At 39.9% G+C, this 20,586-nt stretch overlaps 1 protein-coding gene across 1 annotated transcript in view; it reads left to right on the top strand.

Annotated features, from left to right (window-relative positions):
- cntnap2a (contactin associated protein 2a) overlaps nt 1-20,586 on the top strand; it is a gene marked incomplete at its 5' end in the record, with an annotated part of 327,084 nt that overhangs the window by 212,152 nt on the left and 94,346 nt on the right. Inside the window, 3 exons of the mRNA XM_080515381.1 lie at nt 2,273-2,392; nt 3,327-3,442; nt 6,577-6,661. Of these exons, the coding sequence (XP_080371507.1) occupies nt 2,273-2,392; nt 3,327-3,442; nt 6,577-6,661 (321 nt within the window). The remainder of the gene's footprint in view (nt 1-2,272; nt 2,393-3,326; nt 3,443-6,576; nt 6,662-20,586) is intronic.

Genomic DNA, 20,586 nt, shown 5'->3' with positions numbered 1-20,586 from the left:
GTTTTATTCTGTTAAAGTTGCTTTTCTGTGAACATATGTGTGACAAGAGTTTCCTTTTTTTTCCCACACCCTTTATATTAACCCCAATATGTTATTCTAAAATAAATAAGTACGGTCTGTTTAGTTCACGTCTTGTATAGTTCATTAACATTCCCTCCAGATCAATTTGCCCGACTCTCTTATCTTCTAAAAAATGTTTTGCAGTGTCATACAATCGTATCACAATCCTCTGAGAAATGCAACTTATTAAGCTCTCCCTGTGATGTGATCATTGGCCAGTGGCTTTGAAACCAGAGTAACATCCTCAGGCTCAACAACTCTGTTGGTCTTTTAAAGTTCTCTCAGCAGGGCCACTCCTTCTGTACAAGAGTCTGCTATAAAATAATATCTTCTCAGCAAAACTTGTAATTGAAAACCTTCATGAACTGAAAAGTATAACAATAAATACGAATAATCAAAACAATAAAAAAAATAAAATAATGTAGCACCGATCAGTCACAATTCAGTCAAGAAAGTTTCACTCCAATTCATGTTGCACTTGGAGGTGTAATTCCCTTCCCTGTCCCGTCCCTGTCTGTCTGAGTTGTTCGACACAAACATAACATCAATATGTTGTCAGATAGATTGCTGGGGTGTGTTGGACAAACACCAATTCTTGACAGGAGCTCAAAGGACACAACAGAGATGGGAGAGACAACCACATGGAAGTGTTCACTTCGAGGAGAGTGAGCACGCATGTGTGACTTTAGATCCATCCTGGACTTTGCTTGGTTCAATTTCTTGTCAGTTACATAAAGAAAACAGTACAATGATCTAAGAAATTGTATATGTAGGCATCATAGAGTATACAATTGATGTTATAGTATTATAACTATCTGCACTGAAGTCGATAATTCAGGTATTTCTTTACATAAGGACTTGGTCTCTTTTATGCTCTACATTTGAAAACAAATTATTTCCCTCTGCTTCCATTCTCTGAAGTAGCCTGTTACTTGTGTTAACCATGATGGATGACTATATGGCTAAAAGGCTCATATAGATGTTGTAGTTTGGCTGCTTACAGACCAAAAATGTGCAATAAAGAGCAAAATTGGTGGTCTGTCATTTCATGAGAAGTGTAAAGTGTGACTTAAGGGAACCTAACAGGAGGAAAAAAATGACATGGCAACCAAAATAACACTGGAGCTGCTCCAAAATTCTAATTTGTAGCTTTTCACAGAAGTGAAATGCTGCGTCGTATCCACTGAAACAAAACTTCAATTATTTTTTCTTTTTTTTTTTAACTATATTCATATAGTTCCTGAAGGCACCAGCAGTGTAAATTGATGATACACAGGATAATGTTGTTCTTGTATATTTAGCTTTGTTGTAGCAAATTGATTGCACTTACTGTGTATCACAACAAAGTACACAATTTAGGTATTTAAGTATTACAATCATGTGGTGTTTAAGGCAGCTTCAACCTGTCTGGACATTGATGGCTTTCACTGTGAATGTGTGAGTGGTTGTATCTCTTGCTTACAAATTTACTGCCTGTTATACTTACAGTTTTACATCATGGTGTTTTTTATATATGATTTTATAGGGTGTTTTGTACACAAGCCAAACAAGTCATTCCAGTCAAGTATGATCTATCAGTGATATTTATGAGGTGTTTATAGTGACAAGCATAATATTACGAACAATATTTACATTAGGTGTGCATTCACATTCCCTACAAGCGGTTAGAAAATATCTTTTTATTTCCTTTTGTACTTTGGTGCATTTCAGATGCTAGACTTCTTACTTTATCTTTAGTAAAGAAGTTGACTCTGTACTTTTAACAGAGATCCTTTATTACAGTATCTGTATTTGTACTTAAGTAACGAATGTGAGTACTTTTCTCACTTATGTCTCCCTGTGATTTCTCACTCTAAACAATAATGTCCAAATTGTGTTGTCTTGCACTGTGTTTTACTTTTAAGTTCTTCTCTGGCACCACCCTCAGGGCAGAAAATGAGAAGAATGAGTGTTGAAAGAATCCTTCACAAATTTTGTATCAAAACAGGAAGTTCACACTTCCACCACACTGGAGACAACATTTTTTTTTTTTTTTTTTTTTGTCCAGTCATGTATTAAATGAGAAAGTTGCCTCTTGAGTAATGTTAAAGATAGAATAACATTCATCAGCTTAACGATAGTAACGTATATTACCTTCTCACTGGTGATGGTTTTTTAGTCTTCATCCGTTAACCAACCGTCTTCCTCCTTTTTTCCCCTGCTCCACCTCCAGCCGTCTATGAGCCTTCGTGTGAAGCGTATAAGCACTTGGGCAGGTCCTCTGATGCCTACTGGATTGACCCTGATGGCAGTGGACCTCTTGGCCCCTTCAAAGTCAACTGCAACATGACAGGTGACGGCGTGTGTGCATGCAAGTGTGTCTGCATGAGTGTGTGCCCTTTTCTTTACTCTGCCTCGTTGCAGTTACCTGACGGGAGATTACTCGGCAGCCCTTTTCGTTCTTAAGGCTAGACAGCTGCAGTTATAACCTGCTTTACCTGGGGTTTCCATGGTAACACACTCACGGTTAGTGGCATTTAACTGTGAAGGATCAGCAGCCTCAGATACACGTATAAACATCAACACACAACACAGCATGACTGTATGAGACAAACGTGTTTTGCAAAACTCAAACAGTACTTGAAGAGTCCAAGAGACACTCGTGCAGCGCACTCACACACACGTACCTACATGCACACACACACACATTCTCGTGCACTCACAGACGCACGCACTCAGTGGAATAAGCGGATAGTCTGGAACAGCAGAGCATGCAGGCAGAGCAAAGGCGAGACTTTTAATGAAATGTCACTGCACTCGACTGGCTGGCCCCCTTAGTCACACTTAATAGCACACTCACACACCTCAGAAATGTTAAGAGTTTCTCTTTACACACACACACACACACACACACACACACACACACACACACACACACACACACACACACACACACACACACACACACACACACACACACACACACACACACACACGCGCACACACATTACCTTGACTGACAGCAAGAATGAACAGGGAGACATCTGAGTGACTGGTTCATGCTATAACACCACAGAAGTGTCTATTAAGTCGTGAAGTCTCATAGCTGTAACTTAGATTACACAGCAGAAACCATGACACCGAACCTGCCATTTTCTTTGTGAGCGTGTGCATGAATCTCAGTGTGAGCAAATCTGTTGTCTGTCTCGGTACGTAATTTGTGTCATCTTAATTATTTGGGCATTTGTTTCTCTTATTGTTTCTTTTTCTTTTTGTTGTACAAACAGAGGACAAAGTATGGACGACAGTTATGAACAACCTACCAGCAAAAACTTCCATCACTGGTTCAAGTAGAGAGAGACGCACGGTATTACAGGTCAACTACAGTGCGTCTATGGACCAGGTAATCTCTCACACATGCAGATCTTTCTTTTTGCCGAGTGTAACATTTGTACACATTCTTCGGTCTTCAGATCCTATAGACAGGATGTCATTTTACTTTTTAAGAAATGTATGTAACTTTTTTGAAATGTGTGTAACTAATTTAAAAATAATAATGATAATAATTTCTGCACAACAAGATCTCAAAAATAGAACCAGTTTCACATGTTGAAACTAAGGATAACTTTATAAAAACATCAGCATGGTTCTAGCCTGCTGAAACAGTTTATCTCTAAGACAGGCTTTCAGCGGCTTTGTCTTTACAGGAAACTCTGTGGCCTTGGATTCAGTCAGCAAAATGTTGGAGCTTGTTGGTAAATTACAGTGGACATGTTTTTAACCTTTTCTCTTCCTGCTTTGTACCGCCACCTAAATTGCAGGCCAAAGAATCCAATTTCTTGGACTTTGTCAATGGCAAGTAAGGTCCTTGGCAAATCTCTGACCCAATTTCTTAAAAGGAAGAATGTGTCAGGTCTTTCAAATTCTCTCTCAAGCCAGTTTGAGACTTTAAACTCTGAATAATGTATTTTAAAAAAAATCTTTTGACCAAATAGCAAAGTGATTGATGGGGTGTGAAGCACGGCCATGACATGAACTCAGAATTCAATGGTTATTGTTTAATATGTAAGTATTTTTGTCCAAGTTCTTTTACTGACCATTGATTCCTGTGTTTGATGAGCCAAAGAGCACATTCCACACCAGTGAACCATAAAAACTATTCTATTATCTGCTTTATTCTTCCACTTGATTTTAATTTAACTGGGAGAAGGCATCCACCAAAAAAAAAAAAAAATCTCAATATGTAAGTTACATTGTCGGAAAAAGAAAAAGAAATGAATAAAGACAATCATAGGCCCACAACGTTAAAAGTAAAAATGCACCTTTTTTGCATTTTTGTTTCAGAAAAGCTTCATACTTACAGGCAACGTTTTGAAGACAATGTCTGTTTCCAAGGAAATGGCAGAAATGCTGAAAATAATATAGTTTCAATGTAGAGCCACTTGCCGGGGATGTTTGCCATTTGTTTCAAACCACACGCTTCTAGAGAACAAATAAGCTTTAACAATTGGAGCACAGGGACATTCGTGTGGACAGACGATGAAGTTACATTGCCGTTTTGATGTTTTCAATAATGTTCTCCTACTCCTTAAACTGGGACAGATAATTAAATATACTGCGGTGTATTATGTTACCAACAGGACCACTGAGTTGAATTTTGACAACAATTTCTGCCCTGAGATCTGTCAGCAGCATTGTGGCAATGTTTTCTGCTGTGTTGGACTGCCTTCCCCACCGCGCGCTGAACAAATGCCTTTGTTTCTCCCACTCTCACTGCAAAGATCAGCCAGTAATAGACTCATGGGAATGGGGAGAAAACAATAGCAGCGCCCATGTGTGAATTTTTGACAGCTCAGTAAATAAAAGGTGAACCAGGTGTAAAACCAAGTACTGATGATTATCTGCATCTGCAGATTTAATTTCACCGTGCATGAGCTCCATTAAGTGCTTTCTTTTATCTTTCTAAAAGGAAATATGCTGTTTAAACAGTCATAATCACGGGCAATTGAGAGTTCTTGTTACATGCTGACATTTTGGCTTGTGAGGAAAGAACAGAAGGTCACTGATCCCATGTAATAAATCTGAAAGTCATTGTTCATCTTTTATTTTTTTGGGGTTATATTTGAGCTGTGTTATTTCTGCCCATAGTTTGTGTGCTCTTAAGAATACATAATTTGTTTTCAAGTGGCAAAAAACTGAGCAGAATTTGGCAACCTGTCCAGGATGGGGGTTTTTTTCTACTCCTCCCCTGTGCAACATAATTGAGAGGAAAATTCAAATGGATTCGTGATATATTCTGTAATGCTTGTTAAAGCTAATATGAGTGTCCCCTTTTCTGTACTCTTTATCGAGAAGACTGAAGTGACTCATTTCTTAATTAAAGCCATAATGGCCTCTCATACATAAAACAAATTACGCTTGTAACCATGGAAACATTTTATGTCAACAACTAAACAGCTGCTGTCCATCCTGCACTTGCTTTTGATGCTTTCTTTGTTTTAATAAAGCTTTTTGGAAAATACGAAAAAGGAAAAAGAAAAAAAAATTATACCTTTTGAAGCCCTGTTTATTTTTCTCAATGCTGCAACATTTGTAAGGATCATGCATTTGCAGCATGAGCAGTGGAGCTTAATATGGGAGTTGTACCCATTAGATGTTTGCCAAATCTTTTCATCAAGCCAAACCACTCATTCTGATATTGACTCCTATTTTTTTGGATTGTATGATTGAAGTTTGAATACATTATATTAATTACACAGCCACAGCAGCCTGGCATCTCCTCCTCATTACTATTTGTCACCCACACACTCAGCTCTACTGCTCATCCCACAAATGCATGTTCCTTCGAAATGTGGCACCATGTAAAAGGGAAAATGTTTTCCATGTGAATAAGAGTTACTGCTAAGGAACATTTTTATTACAACAAATAAGTTACAAATGTTCGTACTTATTGTTTACATACAAATGCTCATTCAACCGACTCCACACCATATCTTTCAATTCAACGTAACACCCTGTAAATTCAATCTGGTGTCTTTCGAATGTTCAGTGATAACCCAAGGTACCGAACATTTAACCTCTTGCTTGAACCACTTGTCTGTTCCTTGTCTGCTCCATACGACTCAGAATACCTGAATCTGCTCTCTTACACTCAGGAGTCGATATCTTAATCTTTCTGGTGAGTGGTTATAGATTGCAGTTGTCACTCTCAGGCAACGGCAAACTGTGTGTGAACTTTACAGGTATCAAAACTGCAATGAGGAGTGACAGCGGTTTATACCTACACAGTGCACAAGACCACAGTGTTCAATGAGATGACATGGTTTGAGTAGCATATCCTTCCTGTAATTATATTCCCTCATGATTTGTATGGATCACTTGTTCCATTTCCAGCTTCTCAAAGTCACAGGAAGCCAAATTAAAACAACTTTACAGTACACTTTCATTTTGCAGCTCAATAATTTGCTCTCACATGAAATTGACCTGTCTGGTTGAATAAGATAAACTGAAAATACATATCCATGTGTGTGTTTCCAGGTGACAGCCATCACCACCAGTGCAGAATACTGTGAACAGCAAATCGCCTACAGCTGTCGCATGTCCAGACTGCTCAACACTCCAGGTAAAGGCTGAGGGTGGCATCTTTATTCAACACTGACTCCAACACGAGTAGACAGTGCTGACAAAAGGCAGAATGGTTGCTTTTTTTTACCACAAAGGGCAGTTTGGTGGGACATCCATAACAAAAACACCAGAACTAAAAACATTCTTATGGCTATTTTATAGAACTCATGGACATGTTATAAAAGGTATTTCTCAAATTAGAACTTGGAAACCTAATAGAGACTCTGGATTTACCGGTCAGATGTTGGCTGCATAATTACACCACCAAATGCACACATCGGAAAAACGATGTCCCATCCCCTGAGCTAAGCTCCACAGACTAGTAAAATCTCTGCCAAGGAGCTTTAACAGTGTTTCAGCGCCTTGCTGCGGTCCAACACCGTAGCAAGACACTCTACATTAGTTTTCCCCATCTGTCTCTGTGCACCGTTGCCTTCATCCCGTGTTTACCCAGCTCGAGAACTGCGTGTGATACAACTGAAACAGACCAGTGAAAATGACTCGTGTCCTGGCTGTGCTCATTCTGAGTAGATTAACTTGGATTACATTCATTTGCATTAGATTTGTTTGGACTCAGCCAGTTTGGCTGTAGTGTGCTTGAGCAGGGCCTAGCAGGGGTTTCATGTCAGTTAGGTTTGGATTAGTTAGGCTTTTTTGTGAAAATTGCAAAGTTGTGTGAGGTTTGCCCCTGGATTAGATACAGTTGATTTGTGTTATGGCCAGGTTTAGTTCAGTTTAAACAGGGCTTTTAAATAGTTTCCCTGCAGCAGAGATGGGAGCTAACAGTTGTACTGGACCAATGGTGGCAGCAGCGTGCTTAGTGTAGTGTCTTGTTTGAGGAAAGTATCTTTGTGCATTCCTGGGTGTGTGTACGTGTGTCTGCCTGCCTGCCTGCCTGTCTGTCTGCCTGCCTGTCTGTCTGTCTGTCTGTCTGTCTGTCTGTCTGTCTGTCTGTCTGTCTGTCTGTCTGCACGCGTGCGTGCGTGCGTGCATAATAACAAGTGTATGTGTGTGCACGCATAATATTACTCACAGATCAATGTTTTTTACTCTTATAACAATGTTGTTGTCATTGTCAGAATAATGCATTTCTTTGTGGTTCCTCTAGTCTGTACACACACACACACACACACACACACACACACACACACACACACACACACACACACACACACACACACACACACACACACACAGACACACACACATGGGCACAGTCTATGCATGCATGGCCCACTCAGGGAATAGCTTCATAAAGACAAGACAGTCCTGGCAATTAAACTGAGTGAAACGAGATGTAAAGAGGATGAGAGAGGAGTCGAGGTTGGTGGGTTTGTTAGGTGTGTGTGTGTGTGTGTGTGTGTGTGTGTGTGTGTGTGTGTGTGTGTGTGTGTGTGTGTGTGTGTGTGTGTGTGTGTGTGTGTGTGTGTGTGTGTGTGTGTGTGTGTGTGTGTGTGTGTGTGTGTGTGTGTGTGTGTGTGTGTGTGTGTGTGTGTGTGTGTGGTCCTTGATTGAGTGGGAATAAAGCAAAAGGTGGTTAGTAATGGTTGGGTATTAGTGCAGTGGACCAAAACTTTGCAATTAACTTCCACTGCACTAAGAGATGGCAACTCCATCTACACACAAACACACACACTCTTTTAATATTCTCCTTTCTAGTCAAGCTTAAAATACTGTTGTGAGAACACACCCACTCCTGGCACTGGCACACATCTAAACAGTGCGACAGTCCGTCATTAACTAGTTTACTCCTAATTCACTACTTTGCAAGTTAGGGAAATCCAATTACCAGCCTAGAATGACAGAGAAAGCGGGACCAGGAAAAATCATTTACCCCAAAATATGCTTCATAAATTAGCTGTCAGCTTTCATCAAATTTCTCTGTCAACAGCATTTTCACTGTGCACCACAAGCATGCATGCATGCCTGGCTGTACACACTCACTCCTCTTCCACTTCCACTTCCTTTCCCATTCAGAGCACATCTATTAGGCTGGGCCTGGCATTTTGGAGCTAAACGAACCATTAAATGGGAATTATATTCTGCCACCAGTGACACCCCTAATTTGGAACTCGTGCAGTAATTGTCCTAATTGTCTGACCCATTTCTCACCTTCCTCACCTCTGCTCTTTTTTTCAACCATTTTTATCACCAGTTTCTCATTCTAAAATGTCTGGCACCACAAATTTGATCCAACATTCATAGGTTGGGTAGATCAAATAAAGGCAGAACTTGAAGCTGCTGAGCACAGCTGCACGCACACGAAGTCACAACTCAGATTCACACACAAAAGCAATATTTCTTCTTTCTTTCCTTCCTCATCATACCTTCTTTCATCTCATCTCTTCCCCTCTCTGCTGCTCCATATAATCTTCTGCATTCACATTTATCAATTTCCAGCCATCCATTCTCTCCTCTCACCTCATACTTATCTCCCCTATTTTCTTTTTGTTCTCTCCCTCATCCAATTTGCCATCTCAAGTCTCCATTTTTGCCTTCATTCCCATTCTTCACCTCCAATTTTACCTCACATAATTTCCTCAGTCCCTTTTCAAACCTCACCCCTCACATCTTATGTCTCTGCTTCTGCCTTCTCACTCACTCTGTTGAACACTGTTTTCATTAGTGCTGGAATCACAGCTTTTAGAGGAAAATTAGCACCCGTCACTAATGATTTAGCGTTGTTCCTTTCATGGTAAATAACCTGTAAACAACCAACACCTCAAGGATTCCGCGAACAAGCCTCTGTGCAGATACTAACAGATCACTCACTCTGACACATATATCCTGGAGAAAAGTTTGGCTGAAGTTTGTTTGTGAAATATAAAACACAGTGACAGTTGCCTTGAAAGATCAACAACATCTAATATATTAAAATTCTAAATATGTTTATTTAGCATTTCTGGGTTTTTTTGCACCTTTCTCCGAGCATTAAGATTGTTGGCATTTCAGAACTCCTTTGTGACCTGTTACAAGTCTCAGCAACACGTCTGCTGTGTATATAGAGTGAATTACCGCAGCTCGTTAAGTTCGGAAAGTATACACAAACGGCTGAAAACGCTGATATAAACCATAGTCCTGTGTTCCATATGAGAGAAGTAACAATAACAATGTTTTATATTTCATGATGAACATATCATAAGAGCAACATAACATTTGGTCAGGTCCCACCAATTTAGACTGTGGTGGCGAGACTAATTAGCTTGTGGCTAATGGGTAGCCACAAACAACTGCGATACACAGTCATCGGGCCAGATATCAATGAGCACCTTTCTCACTATTCCTTTCTTACTACTCCACATCCACCTGCAAGATACTTTCCAATTGATTCTTTCTGCTTCTGCTTCGTGCGTTGAGCTTTGTTTGCATAGTACCCAGAATGCATTACGCGCTATGTCACATCCTCGCACGCTGTTCTCGCACCCCGCCCACTGTAAAGAACATTTGCATGAGAACCAAGATCAACGAATTTAAGGAGACCAGAGATCGCTTGTTGGATCCGGTTCAGAGACCGGGGCAGCGTTCAAGACGCGCAAAGAAAACAGTCTGTCCCTGAAACTCCCTGAAGAGGAATCTGGTCCAACATGGCAACGTGGACACTCCCTTACACAACATAGGAATTAAACGTTTTTACTTCAGTAAAAGTAGAAAACAAAAATTTTAAATACAGGTTTCATTTGTCGTCTGCAAATTAAACCAGTTTTAAAATGTTAGAAACTTGACAGAAGTCATTCATGGAGCGGATGAAGACTTTGGAACCCAGTACTGAGCGGCGGATGGATTTTTATTGTTGAAACTGAAAGAGGAAGCATTGGCTTTCAGCCGTTAATGATTTAAAAACACCCAGAATAAAAACATGCATTCAAGGCCAAGTGGTGACTTCAGATTTCCGTTCGGTGTGACTGTGAGTGGGTCTGTATTTGTGCTGTGATGGAGTGGAAACCTGTCAAGGTTGTACATTGTCTTTGTCCATAGCCAGCTGGGATAATCTTCAACCACTTCAACAGAATAAAGGGCTGCACAATGTGAGTGGATTATGTGTCTTTTTACAAGACACTTTGAGACCAAGTTAGAGATGAACACTGAATATGGCATGTGTCCTTACTTTCATGCACATAGTGACTTCTGAAATTACGAATATATGCCATACAAATAAGCCTCATATACTCCTAAAACACTATATTCACTCTCGAAATGTGTGTAACATTGTGGAACCCTGTGAATTAATTAAAAAGGAATCACATACATGCTCACACTGCCTTGTAGTTCATTTGTTAACTGATGAAAGCGCATGTTGTTTCACTCTTTATTTCCCAAACTTGCCTGAAGCAATTGGTAGAAATATATTTACACTATCTAGGCTAATGAAGAGAGAAACTTTTTTCCATCAAATAAATGAGCTTATTTATTCAGTCAACGGTGGATTGCGGACAGTTGTATCTAATATGTGCACAGTTTTGCAGACCACACTGATACGCCCACATTAATTTCCTGATTATAAAAGGAGGCAATGACTAAATATCTAATAAGGCTGACGGAAACAAGTCCCTCTATTTGTATTATTTTAAGATTTTATCACATTATAAATGGTTTGTTATTAGCATGTTTATTGGTTGATAATGTGTGCTTTCTCTCTATAAAAATAAAGGAGAGATAATAAAGCCGCTTTATGCCAGAGATGGACTTACCCTGAGAAAGAGAAAAAATACGCTGTCGGAAAAAAAATAACCTAAAAGCAAAAGTATAAAAGTTAGATTGTTGTCAGTTCTGCTTTATCTCATCACTATTCACATGTCAAATACAAGGACCGCTCTATGGACAGCAATAAAGGGACATCATGATATCATGTAATGCGTAGGAAAGAGTTTGACAGGAAGGTGAAAACATTCAAAACATTAAATATATTTAAGGTGCTTACGTGTGCAAGTATGTGACACAGACCAAGACGGAGGCAGGGACACAGGAGGTGGCCAGAGAGGAAAGCTGAGCTCGGTTCAGGATAATGAGGTTGTGTGTATGCGCAGCGTTGTTACAGTCCATTCCTTCAGTGCTTCTGGTCTCAATTATTGCCTCACAAGTAAGAGCCAGCCAGCTCGAGTAATATTTCACACACATACTCATACACAACCGCTCGCAGGTCTTGTGTTACACCTTAATGACTTTATTTTGCTGCACTGGTTAACCACTTGTTTATTTTTTTTTTCTCGTTTGGGGTTTTTCGATGTTCATCATTAACCTTTACAAACGCAGCAGTGGCAGACGATTGCTGTCACTTTCAGTCCAAAGCTCTCAAGTACAACAGGTAGTGAGAGTGCTCCACTGTTCTATGTGAACAAACTGACTGTGCATCCAGATCAACTACTTTCTCATTCATTGTGGGAAATAATGCAGTTATTCACTAATCTTTAATGATTCTTTCAAGTTCATGTTGGGCTTATATACTATATTCTTATATTAATTTATGTATCAGTCTTTCTACTAATGAAATGAACAATTAATTAAATATGTTGTAATCATTTAGGATTATGACATTATTATTTTTAACATCTCTTAATCTTTTCCATATATTATCCACTTTTATTAGTCTATTGTGCCGACACACTGCCCAATTGTGCCACATCTTTCATTACCCGACTAATGTTCTGGTTACAGTGTCATTAATTTGTGAACGCACTCGAGGCAAGAAGCCAGTCGGGCTGAGTGAGAACAAGAGCTAATATAGTGAAAGACAAGAGAGAGGAGAACCATCACTGGGATCCTCGGGCCTCCCTTCCTCTCTCTCACTCAGCCATCTCCTGCAGATTCCATTTCTCTTCCTCCTCACAGGCCCTGTGGACGAGGCGCTAATTAACATTAAATTATCCTCTCTAACTTTCGCTGCACAGATTTGAATCAGCGCAGCTTAAAGTGGCATCCAGCTTTTCTGGCCCCCAGAACATAACAGAGTGTCTGAGGGCTTTCATTCACTTGACTGGAAACAGTCGATGCAGATGTGTAACGTAAGCCTTAAAATAGCACAGCGAATTAATGGATGGGAATAGCCTGAAACCTTTGACATGGGTTTAAGCAGGAGGCGTTTGAAGACAACGGTGGTGATAGTGGTGGTAGAATAATTGTTATGATTCTGTGGGTGTGTGTGTGTGTGTTGACGGGCAAGTGAGACTCTTTTTTTTTTTTTGTCTTTTCTTTTTGTGACAAACTGGTAGTTAGAGCCAGGGACTTTACCAGAAATAGAGCAACAAAGTGTGATCCGTCACAGAGAAGCCCCAAATCAGCTACATTGCATAATGTCTGCTCACTGGTGTCTGTTGCCTTGGCGATGCGTCATTGCCTCGGATAATGCTGTCATATGTTGTGTTGACAGAGTCGTGTGTCTTATCACAACCCATGTCTGTCCACCTGAATGCAACACTTACAGCTTGTAGCCACACAGGTGCCTGTGTCGAAGGAGAGTCGTAGAACACTTTACAGTACATTAGGCTGCAATGACAAGATGTTTACATATCTTCTTTTCTTCCCTTTTAATTGGTTATACTTTGTCTCCCTGTGCTTTTTTTTTCTCCCCTCCATTGTGCTTGTTGGTATCTCTCTATGTCAGTCTAACCCAAACTCGAGTCCCCTGTGTGATCGAATCTCTTTGTGTGTGGAGGAGAAGTGGGGGAGCTCCGTTTTGAGTGACAGCCAAAAATGTTTAACTGTAGATCTGTCTGTTGTTGTTCTGTGGGATAAATAGTTTGTGTGGTGTAACTGATGTGAACAGTGGAGACAGCTCGAGCTGCAATTGAAGCTTTTAATGTTTGTGTCTTCCTGTAAAGTCCTTTTATTTTTCCTTCCCACTTAGTGCTTGTGTGTGCGTGCGTGCGTTATTTATATGCTTTTTACCAGAGTAAGATTTCTATACCTGCTGCCCACTGCAAGATATCCATTACCCAAATACTTTTTTTGACTTGTTCAGGCTTATGCAAAACATCAGGTTTACAGTTTCATTGCAAGTAGAGAGAAAATAAGTAGCTTTTTTGGAATTTTTCAAAGAACAACAAATTGCAGAAATTCACAGCCATTCCCTCTGATTCATAAAATGCATATTAGGGAGCAAGCAAAGGTAAGAAACTCTCCACCAAACCTCTTAATGTTTTTATCAAGCATGTGATCATATTTGGTATGTCTTCTCTCTATAAGATTTCAATCCATAAGTTAGCAAAAGTGAAACTTTGCTTTTCACATTTTGATGAAAAAGGAGGACTCTTCTTCTTCTGTTTTCCCCCCTTGACACCATATTTGATTATATACATTAATAAATAAATCTAATACACCCAAATGATTTGCCTGTGCGGCCTATAATGTGTGAGAGTAAGACAAACTGTAACAAACTGGAATACTCTGGGTTATATTGCATCCATTTGAAGTACTGCATTTCCTTAAACTGCACTGAAAGTTCCAGTCAAACTAGTCCAAACTGCCACATGATGGATGAGCTGTAAGTCGAGTGTATCGACTGCCGGCTGGACAGTTTTCATTCTTTGTTGCACCTGAGCGGCAGCTTCTCGCCGAACACTTTCCTCCTGACCAACCCGTCTTTGAGGGGGTGTGGAAGTTCACCATGTGCAATGATTTAGATTTTTTCTTTTTTTCTTCACCAACCTTCTCCAAACAATTCAAAGGAGAACCAAGGACAGCCCGAGCTTCCTACTTTTCTCACTTGATTGGCAGCCTTCATCTTGCATCTTTGATGCACTATATCTTAGGAGTACGCGTAAAACGACATGCTGGTGGAGAACACTTCTGCAGACTTCTTGCAAAAAAGCCTTAGCTTTATTGTTAATTTCCTGTCTGCCATGTCATTCCTGTACAAATCACTTCTTTTGTCTTCTTTTGACTTTCAATCACTATTAAAGGTCATATAGAGTAAAAAATAAATTTTGCAAGTCTTTATCTGGTGTCTAAGGCTTAATTGTTCATTATTGTCATTTATCTTATGCAAGTAATTGTGCAAAAAATAGAGAATGAACACTTTCATTTCCCTATTTTCTCCTGTAAATGAGTTTCAAATCTCTGATGATTCATTGAGCACTCAAGGTCATTGACTAATTCTGCATCCAATAGATGTATACAGTATGTGCAACCTTGAAGAGCATCTCGCTTAAGCAAAGGCAATTTTAGAGGTGAAGGGGCAATTTTAAACTGTCAAATGCATGTTTGGAGAAAATATTCATGGAGAGAACAAGCAAACTTGATGCAGAAAGACCTCAGACACAATTGATGACTCCAAAGACCATTACTGGAACATTTGCATCGCTGTGCATTGCTGCCTGTATTTGAATTCCTGTTAATAAATAGTGCCTGCCACTTACAGAGAATTATTGGAAATCCATCGTTTTGCAGCACAGGTCAGAAATGCATTGAACATACATGAAAAATAGAAAAACAAAAGATTGGTCGCTGCCCACTGCGTCCACTGGGAGTGACCCCCCCCCCCCCCCCGTCGGCTGTAATTGCATCATCCACACCAACAAGGGGCTGGTAGGCAAACAGCTGGACGCTCACTGAGGAGCTCACCAGGGGTCAAAGTTTGCCTGGCCTAACCTGTCCATGATGCGAGAGGTCAACACCACTGGTCTGTAGTCAGTGAGGATTGAAGGCCATGTATATTTTAGGAACTGGAACCCCCTGTGGGGAGAGTCTGGGACTCTCTCCAGGCGTATTTTCAGGTTGAACAGCTGCCGGAGCACATCACAGAGCTGCTTGGCATGATCCTTCAGAACTCCGGGGCTGATGCCATCATGTTCTGACGCCTCTCCCTGTATTTCCCTTCTGACCTGATCTACCGTGACCACCAGTCTGTCCTGAGGATTAGTTTCACACCTGGGAGGCAGGATAGCTCAGATTGATGGGGGAGCTGCGGTGTCATGTCGAAAGGTATAAATCTAGCAAACTGCATGGATTAGCACATACCTTGCTAAGATAGAATTAATGTGGAATAATCGTAGAGATGTATTGTGCCTTCCCATATAAGTAGCATGCTCCTTTTTCTATTTTTCAATTGGGAGCAATCTACCTGATGTGCCTCCAGCTGCTGGCAGCATAAATTACTGCTCTGTTTCACAACCCAAGATCAAATGGTCCTGGCTGCTCTCTGTCATGTTTTGCTTGAGGTGGACTGGTTCAGACTCAAAGGTAGAAGGAGCTTTTTGAAGTTCCTATTTGCACCATATTTATATATTTATATATATGTTTGCAATGTAAAATTAAAATGAAAAAAAAAAAACCTAATACATAGAAGATCATGCAGGGTTCCTTGTCGTTTCACTCCTGCCTCTTCCAGACGACAGGAGTAGAAGTTATATTTATAAATCAAACACTACCAATAAAAAGGTAGAGACAAGCTGTATCTGGATTTATGGATACATAAAATCAGTATCACGCAGCAAAGATTTGGACATTTAAAATTCCATCACAGGAATTCATATTGCAGAGAAATCCTGACACTGACAATAAGATATTCTTTAAATAGGGTTTTGAGGATTAAAAGAGTTGTGATGGATGATACTCCACTTATGTCTTCGCTTTGCTTACTGAATATTCTATAAGCATCGTTATCTTTACTTCTCAAAGATTGTTGATGGTTAAATGCATGCTAAGTTTGTGATTATTTGGTTAATAGCATTTGTTGGTTTTTCATGTCATTAATTCTTCAGCAGACTGAAAGGACACAAGAGCTCTGAGTGCCCTAATTTTCTTAATCTTGTGAATGTTGAATTAATTTTTACTTTCAAATCCATACCACATGAAAAGACAAGAAACATAATTAATGCAAAAGCCTTCTTTAATTTAATTCCATCTTACCCTTCAGAGAATAAACTTGCATTTGTCATTTCTGTGTCAGTGGTGTTGAAGCTAAATATCTTGGAATAATGTGATGCTTTTTTCTTCACACATAAAATAACTGGAAGCACAACATTCGCTTCTGAATTACAAAGCAATCGCCATCATGGAAACTTATAAATCTTCCACTTCAGCCTCAGTGTTGGACATAGGAGATTTACGCAGAACTATCAATACAAAATGCTGTTTACCTGTCTTAAAATACAGCACATTGCATTTCCAATTACCCGCTTTTTCAGAGCAGGTTCAAACGGTGCATGCACACTATTGTTTCTGCCTTTGCTCTTTTCAGCCAAAATTAGACATCAGTCAATATAAAGAGCCTACAAGGGAGCCCATTATCTGTACACAAAAGGCAGCACTCAGTGCATAGTATTGTGAACAATTTGCTAATGGTTTTGTTACTGCCATTGTGTGCATTACAATTGAACATAAGGCATTAAACTTGTTAATAGACTTTCAGGAGTGAAGTGAAGGCATTCCAGGTGAGTTATATGAGGGATGGCAACATTTTTGTCTGGTCATATTGAAGTAGGGGAGGTGTACATTGAGCTGGAGCTCTAAAAAGAGGGACATTTTTCTTTAAGAGAATGATTTTTTTCTTGTAAGTCCAACTAAATAGATGCTCTGCACAATTGCCTTTTATGTCATCTCTCTCACAGTTCCCACTCATTGTTCAAAAGCATAACTATAAAGACATCTCATTGAAAACACACACACGGGTAAGGTGAGACAGGTGAGAATACAAGGTCACAGCGAGAAACACTAAGTAGGTAACTGCCTGCTGAAGTTGTTGCATTGCTTGGAAACATCCACGCAAAAGCATGCCTTATCTTTTTTTTTTCCCATTAATATTATTATTTTCTCAGTGCTCTTGCTGTGGCATCGCCATTTTCCCATTTCTTTCTTTTATCTGTTTTCTTCTCCATCTTCTATATACAGTATTTCTTCTTCCTCTTTTTTTATCTCATCTAAAGTATCTGAAAAGCTCAATGCTGTAGGGCTGGCCCTAGGCATCACATACACAAAAGTGCTACACACACAGACACACACACACACACACACACACACACACACACACGAGCATTAAAGCACTGAGGCCTTCCAACAACGTAACTAACAACATATTGTTGCTCTGGATTTGTCTTTTGAGGAGAAATACAAACTCTGCATTCATTAAATTCTGTTTTTATGAGGCACTTTGCTTATGTGTGAAACGTGTTGAGGTTTGTAATGAATATCTGCTGTGCATGTGTGTGTGAGTGGGTCCGTGTGTGTGTGTGTGTGTGTGTGTGTGTGTGTGTGTGTGTGTGTGTGTGTGTGTGTGTGTGTGTGTGTGTATGGGTTATTATCAGCATGAGTTTGTGGACGTGCATGTCTCACATTTCCCAGAGTGAAAATTGTCGTCAGACAGAACCATTAAACTCGATCCTCTGCAGAGACAAAACTCTTCACATTCAGCATTCAAATGTGTGAGATTTCTGATATAAGAATGCTAAGTGACTATAACAAGAACCTGATAGGTTATTGATCTCCTTTGGGAAATTCTCATTTTCATGGCTCCAGGGATTAATCTTGCTCAAAGAAATGCATTGAATTTTGGGATAATATGTTGTCGGTGCGGTTAAGTGATTAGAACACATAATATGCGTAGCGTCTGCATACAAAGGCGTCGTGTGCGTCTGCACAAAAGACTCCTGCAGAGCAATTTTTATTGTGATATGTGGTGTGGAGTTACTGCACCTACCGAGCTACCCTTCAAGATAAAACAAAGTGGTTAACGGTGAAGTCTCTGCAGCTCAATGTGATACTGAAGCAGCTTTGTTTACTTTGTAGTACACAGTAATGTGTTTGAAAGCAAAGTTAAGCCTCACGCCTTACAGACAGATCCATATACTGCCGCGGCTCAAGTGGTCGAGTTGGGTTTCACATCGAACGTTGGTGGCTCAGATCTCATCTCAGCTCCATTGTGTCAATGATGAAAGACACACAGCTATGAGTTTCTCCCAATGACGTATGAGTTTCATGCTTGGCTGCTCCCTTTGATTGCCACAGCCGTCGCTACATGTTTTGTTTTGGCACCGTTTTTTCACCAGATGTCCTTCCTGATGTAACCTCAAGAGTTGGGTGCTCCGGGACCCGTGGTGGGGATTGAAAAGATTTATTTCTCTCTCTTTGGACTCTGTTCACAATTAATGCTTGCAGTGATTTACACTAATACTTGAATTAATATGCACATCAGCCATCATTTCTGTGTTATTGCCACAGTTTTGCACTAATAAATGTCCTCCTGTGTGGATAACGACAATAACGCAGCCAGAGGTTTATTTTCAGCTTGCAGTTTGCTTTAAAATTATTCATGGACAATTTGATTAGGAAAGCTTATTTCCCTCAAAATCTTTAGTTCAGATTGAATCTGAGTATTCAAGTCAGAACAAGTGATCTGTTAATAAATGTAAATACAATAAATAAATGTAAATTAATGTATTGCATTTGATTTTTTTTTCCTTTGAGTGGGAGGCTTTATCTACTTTGGCACATGATATTCAGCTGCCTCTAATAGTACAAAATATAAACTTCATTAATCTACTATTTGAAAACCATAGAAACATTTGGAATGAATGGCTGAAAATGCCATGTGACGCTACCTGTGGGTTTCCTCCATTTTCCCACAGTTACATTTGGTTTTTTTTAGTGTTTGCTGATATGTGGTAAATTTCCTGGTTCCTGTCTTTTTAAATTATTCTTAGTCTCACATTCAGCATTACCACAACTATGAAAAACTTTGAATTGACCTTTTCATTTCCTCTCAGACCTTGTTTCTGTGGCATTCAAATGTATTTCACAAATTTCACGTTCTATAATGTTTTTCAAATTATCTAATTTCGTTGTCCCCTTTTGTCTTTTTATAAAACCCTGCTGAAGCTAATTGAAAGAAACATTTTCATAGAGGGCTTTTTGACCACTTACAGGGGGGGGGAGCAGTTGGATTTTGGTCAAGGAATAGCGTAATTGGGCCTGATCCATTGAGCACTTCTTTTCCTGGATAACCGCATACTTTGTTTGTCTTGTTCAGTTGGAGTCTTGGGGATATTTTGCACACACAAGGAGTGTTGATCTATCTCCTTTTCTTCCTGTTTTTTATTTTTATTCTATTAATATTATTATTATTTGCAATCTTACCAAATTTAGAGCACAACACTGTGCACAACTGGTATCTGTTCAGGTCGGAAAAGCACCTCAAATACACAGATAGCTTATCAATACAGGCTGCTGTGGTGTGAAAATACAACTTGGGCTTACAGTGGTGCACAGGAAAATGTTGGACCTTGCAGCAGCATAGTGATGACACGAAGGAAGAAATGGCAAGAGGACAAGATTGATGCGGAGTGACAGAGAGAAGAAAACAAGTAAAAGAGGGAGAAGAGAGAGAGGAAGGAGGGTCGAAGCAAAAGCTGATTAGTTTGTTTTCTACAGCTTGCACTGACATTGCAAGATATGTCGGTACTAATGTCGCAGAAAGCCTTGAATAACGCAGCAAACCAATACATATCCCCTTAATGGGATTTTCTGGGCTATACTGGCTCCGTCTCATGTGCTCATCCACACACGGCAACACGTACAGAGGAGCACGAACACATAAACAATACACCATCTGGCCACTGCCTAGATAAAAGGCAAATGGAATGATAGAAACGGCTCGCTTGAGGAGTGATTGTGATTTTGTCTTTTTATGTGATGAACTGAAGTGTTAATCTCAATTTTGAAGCTTTCCGTAGCACTATAGTGCCCCACGCCTGTCCTCCTCAAGGTTGGAGGAGAGACGGGATGCAGTGGTGTCGTACTCCCAAAAAGTGCTCATCAAACACAGAGCTTTCAGTGATTGATGACACAGGCGAGAAGATCCCGCTCCATTACAAATACCCACTTCCATGCATTTGCATAAAGCATACTTACAGTATGTCTACCTTTTTACCCGACTCTCCCTCACACACCCTCTCGTGTATTATGAACCATGAAGCATTTCCTGGGCCATTAGGG

Source organism: Blennius ocellaris (genome assembly GCF_963422515.1).
Source record: "Blennius ocellaris genome assembly, chromosome: 19".
Taxonomy (NCBI): domain Eukaryota; kingdom Metazoa; phylum Chordata; class Actinopteri; order Blenniiformes; family Blenniidae; genus Blennius; species Blennius ocellaris.
This window is presented reverse-complemented; position numbering and strand designations above follow the sequence as displayed.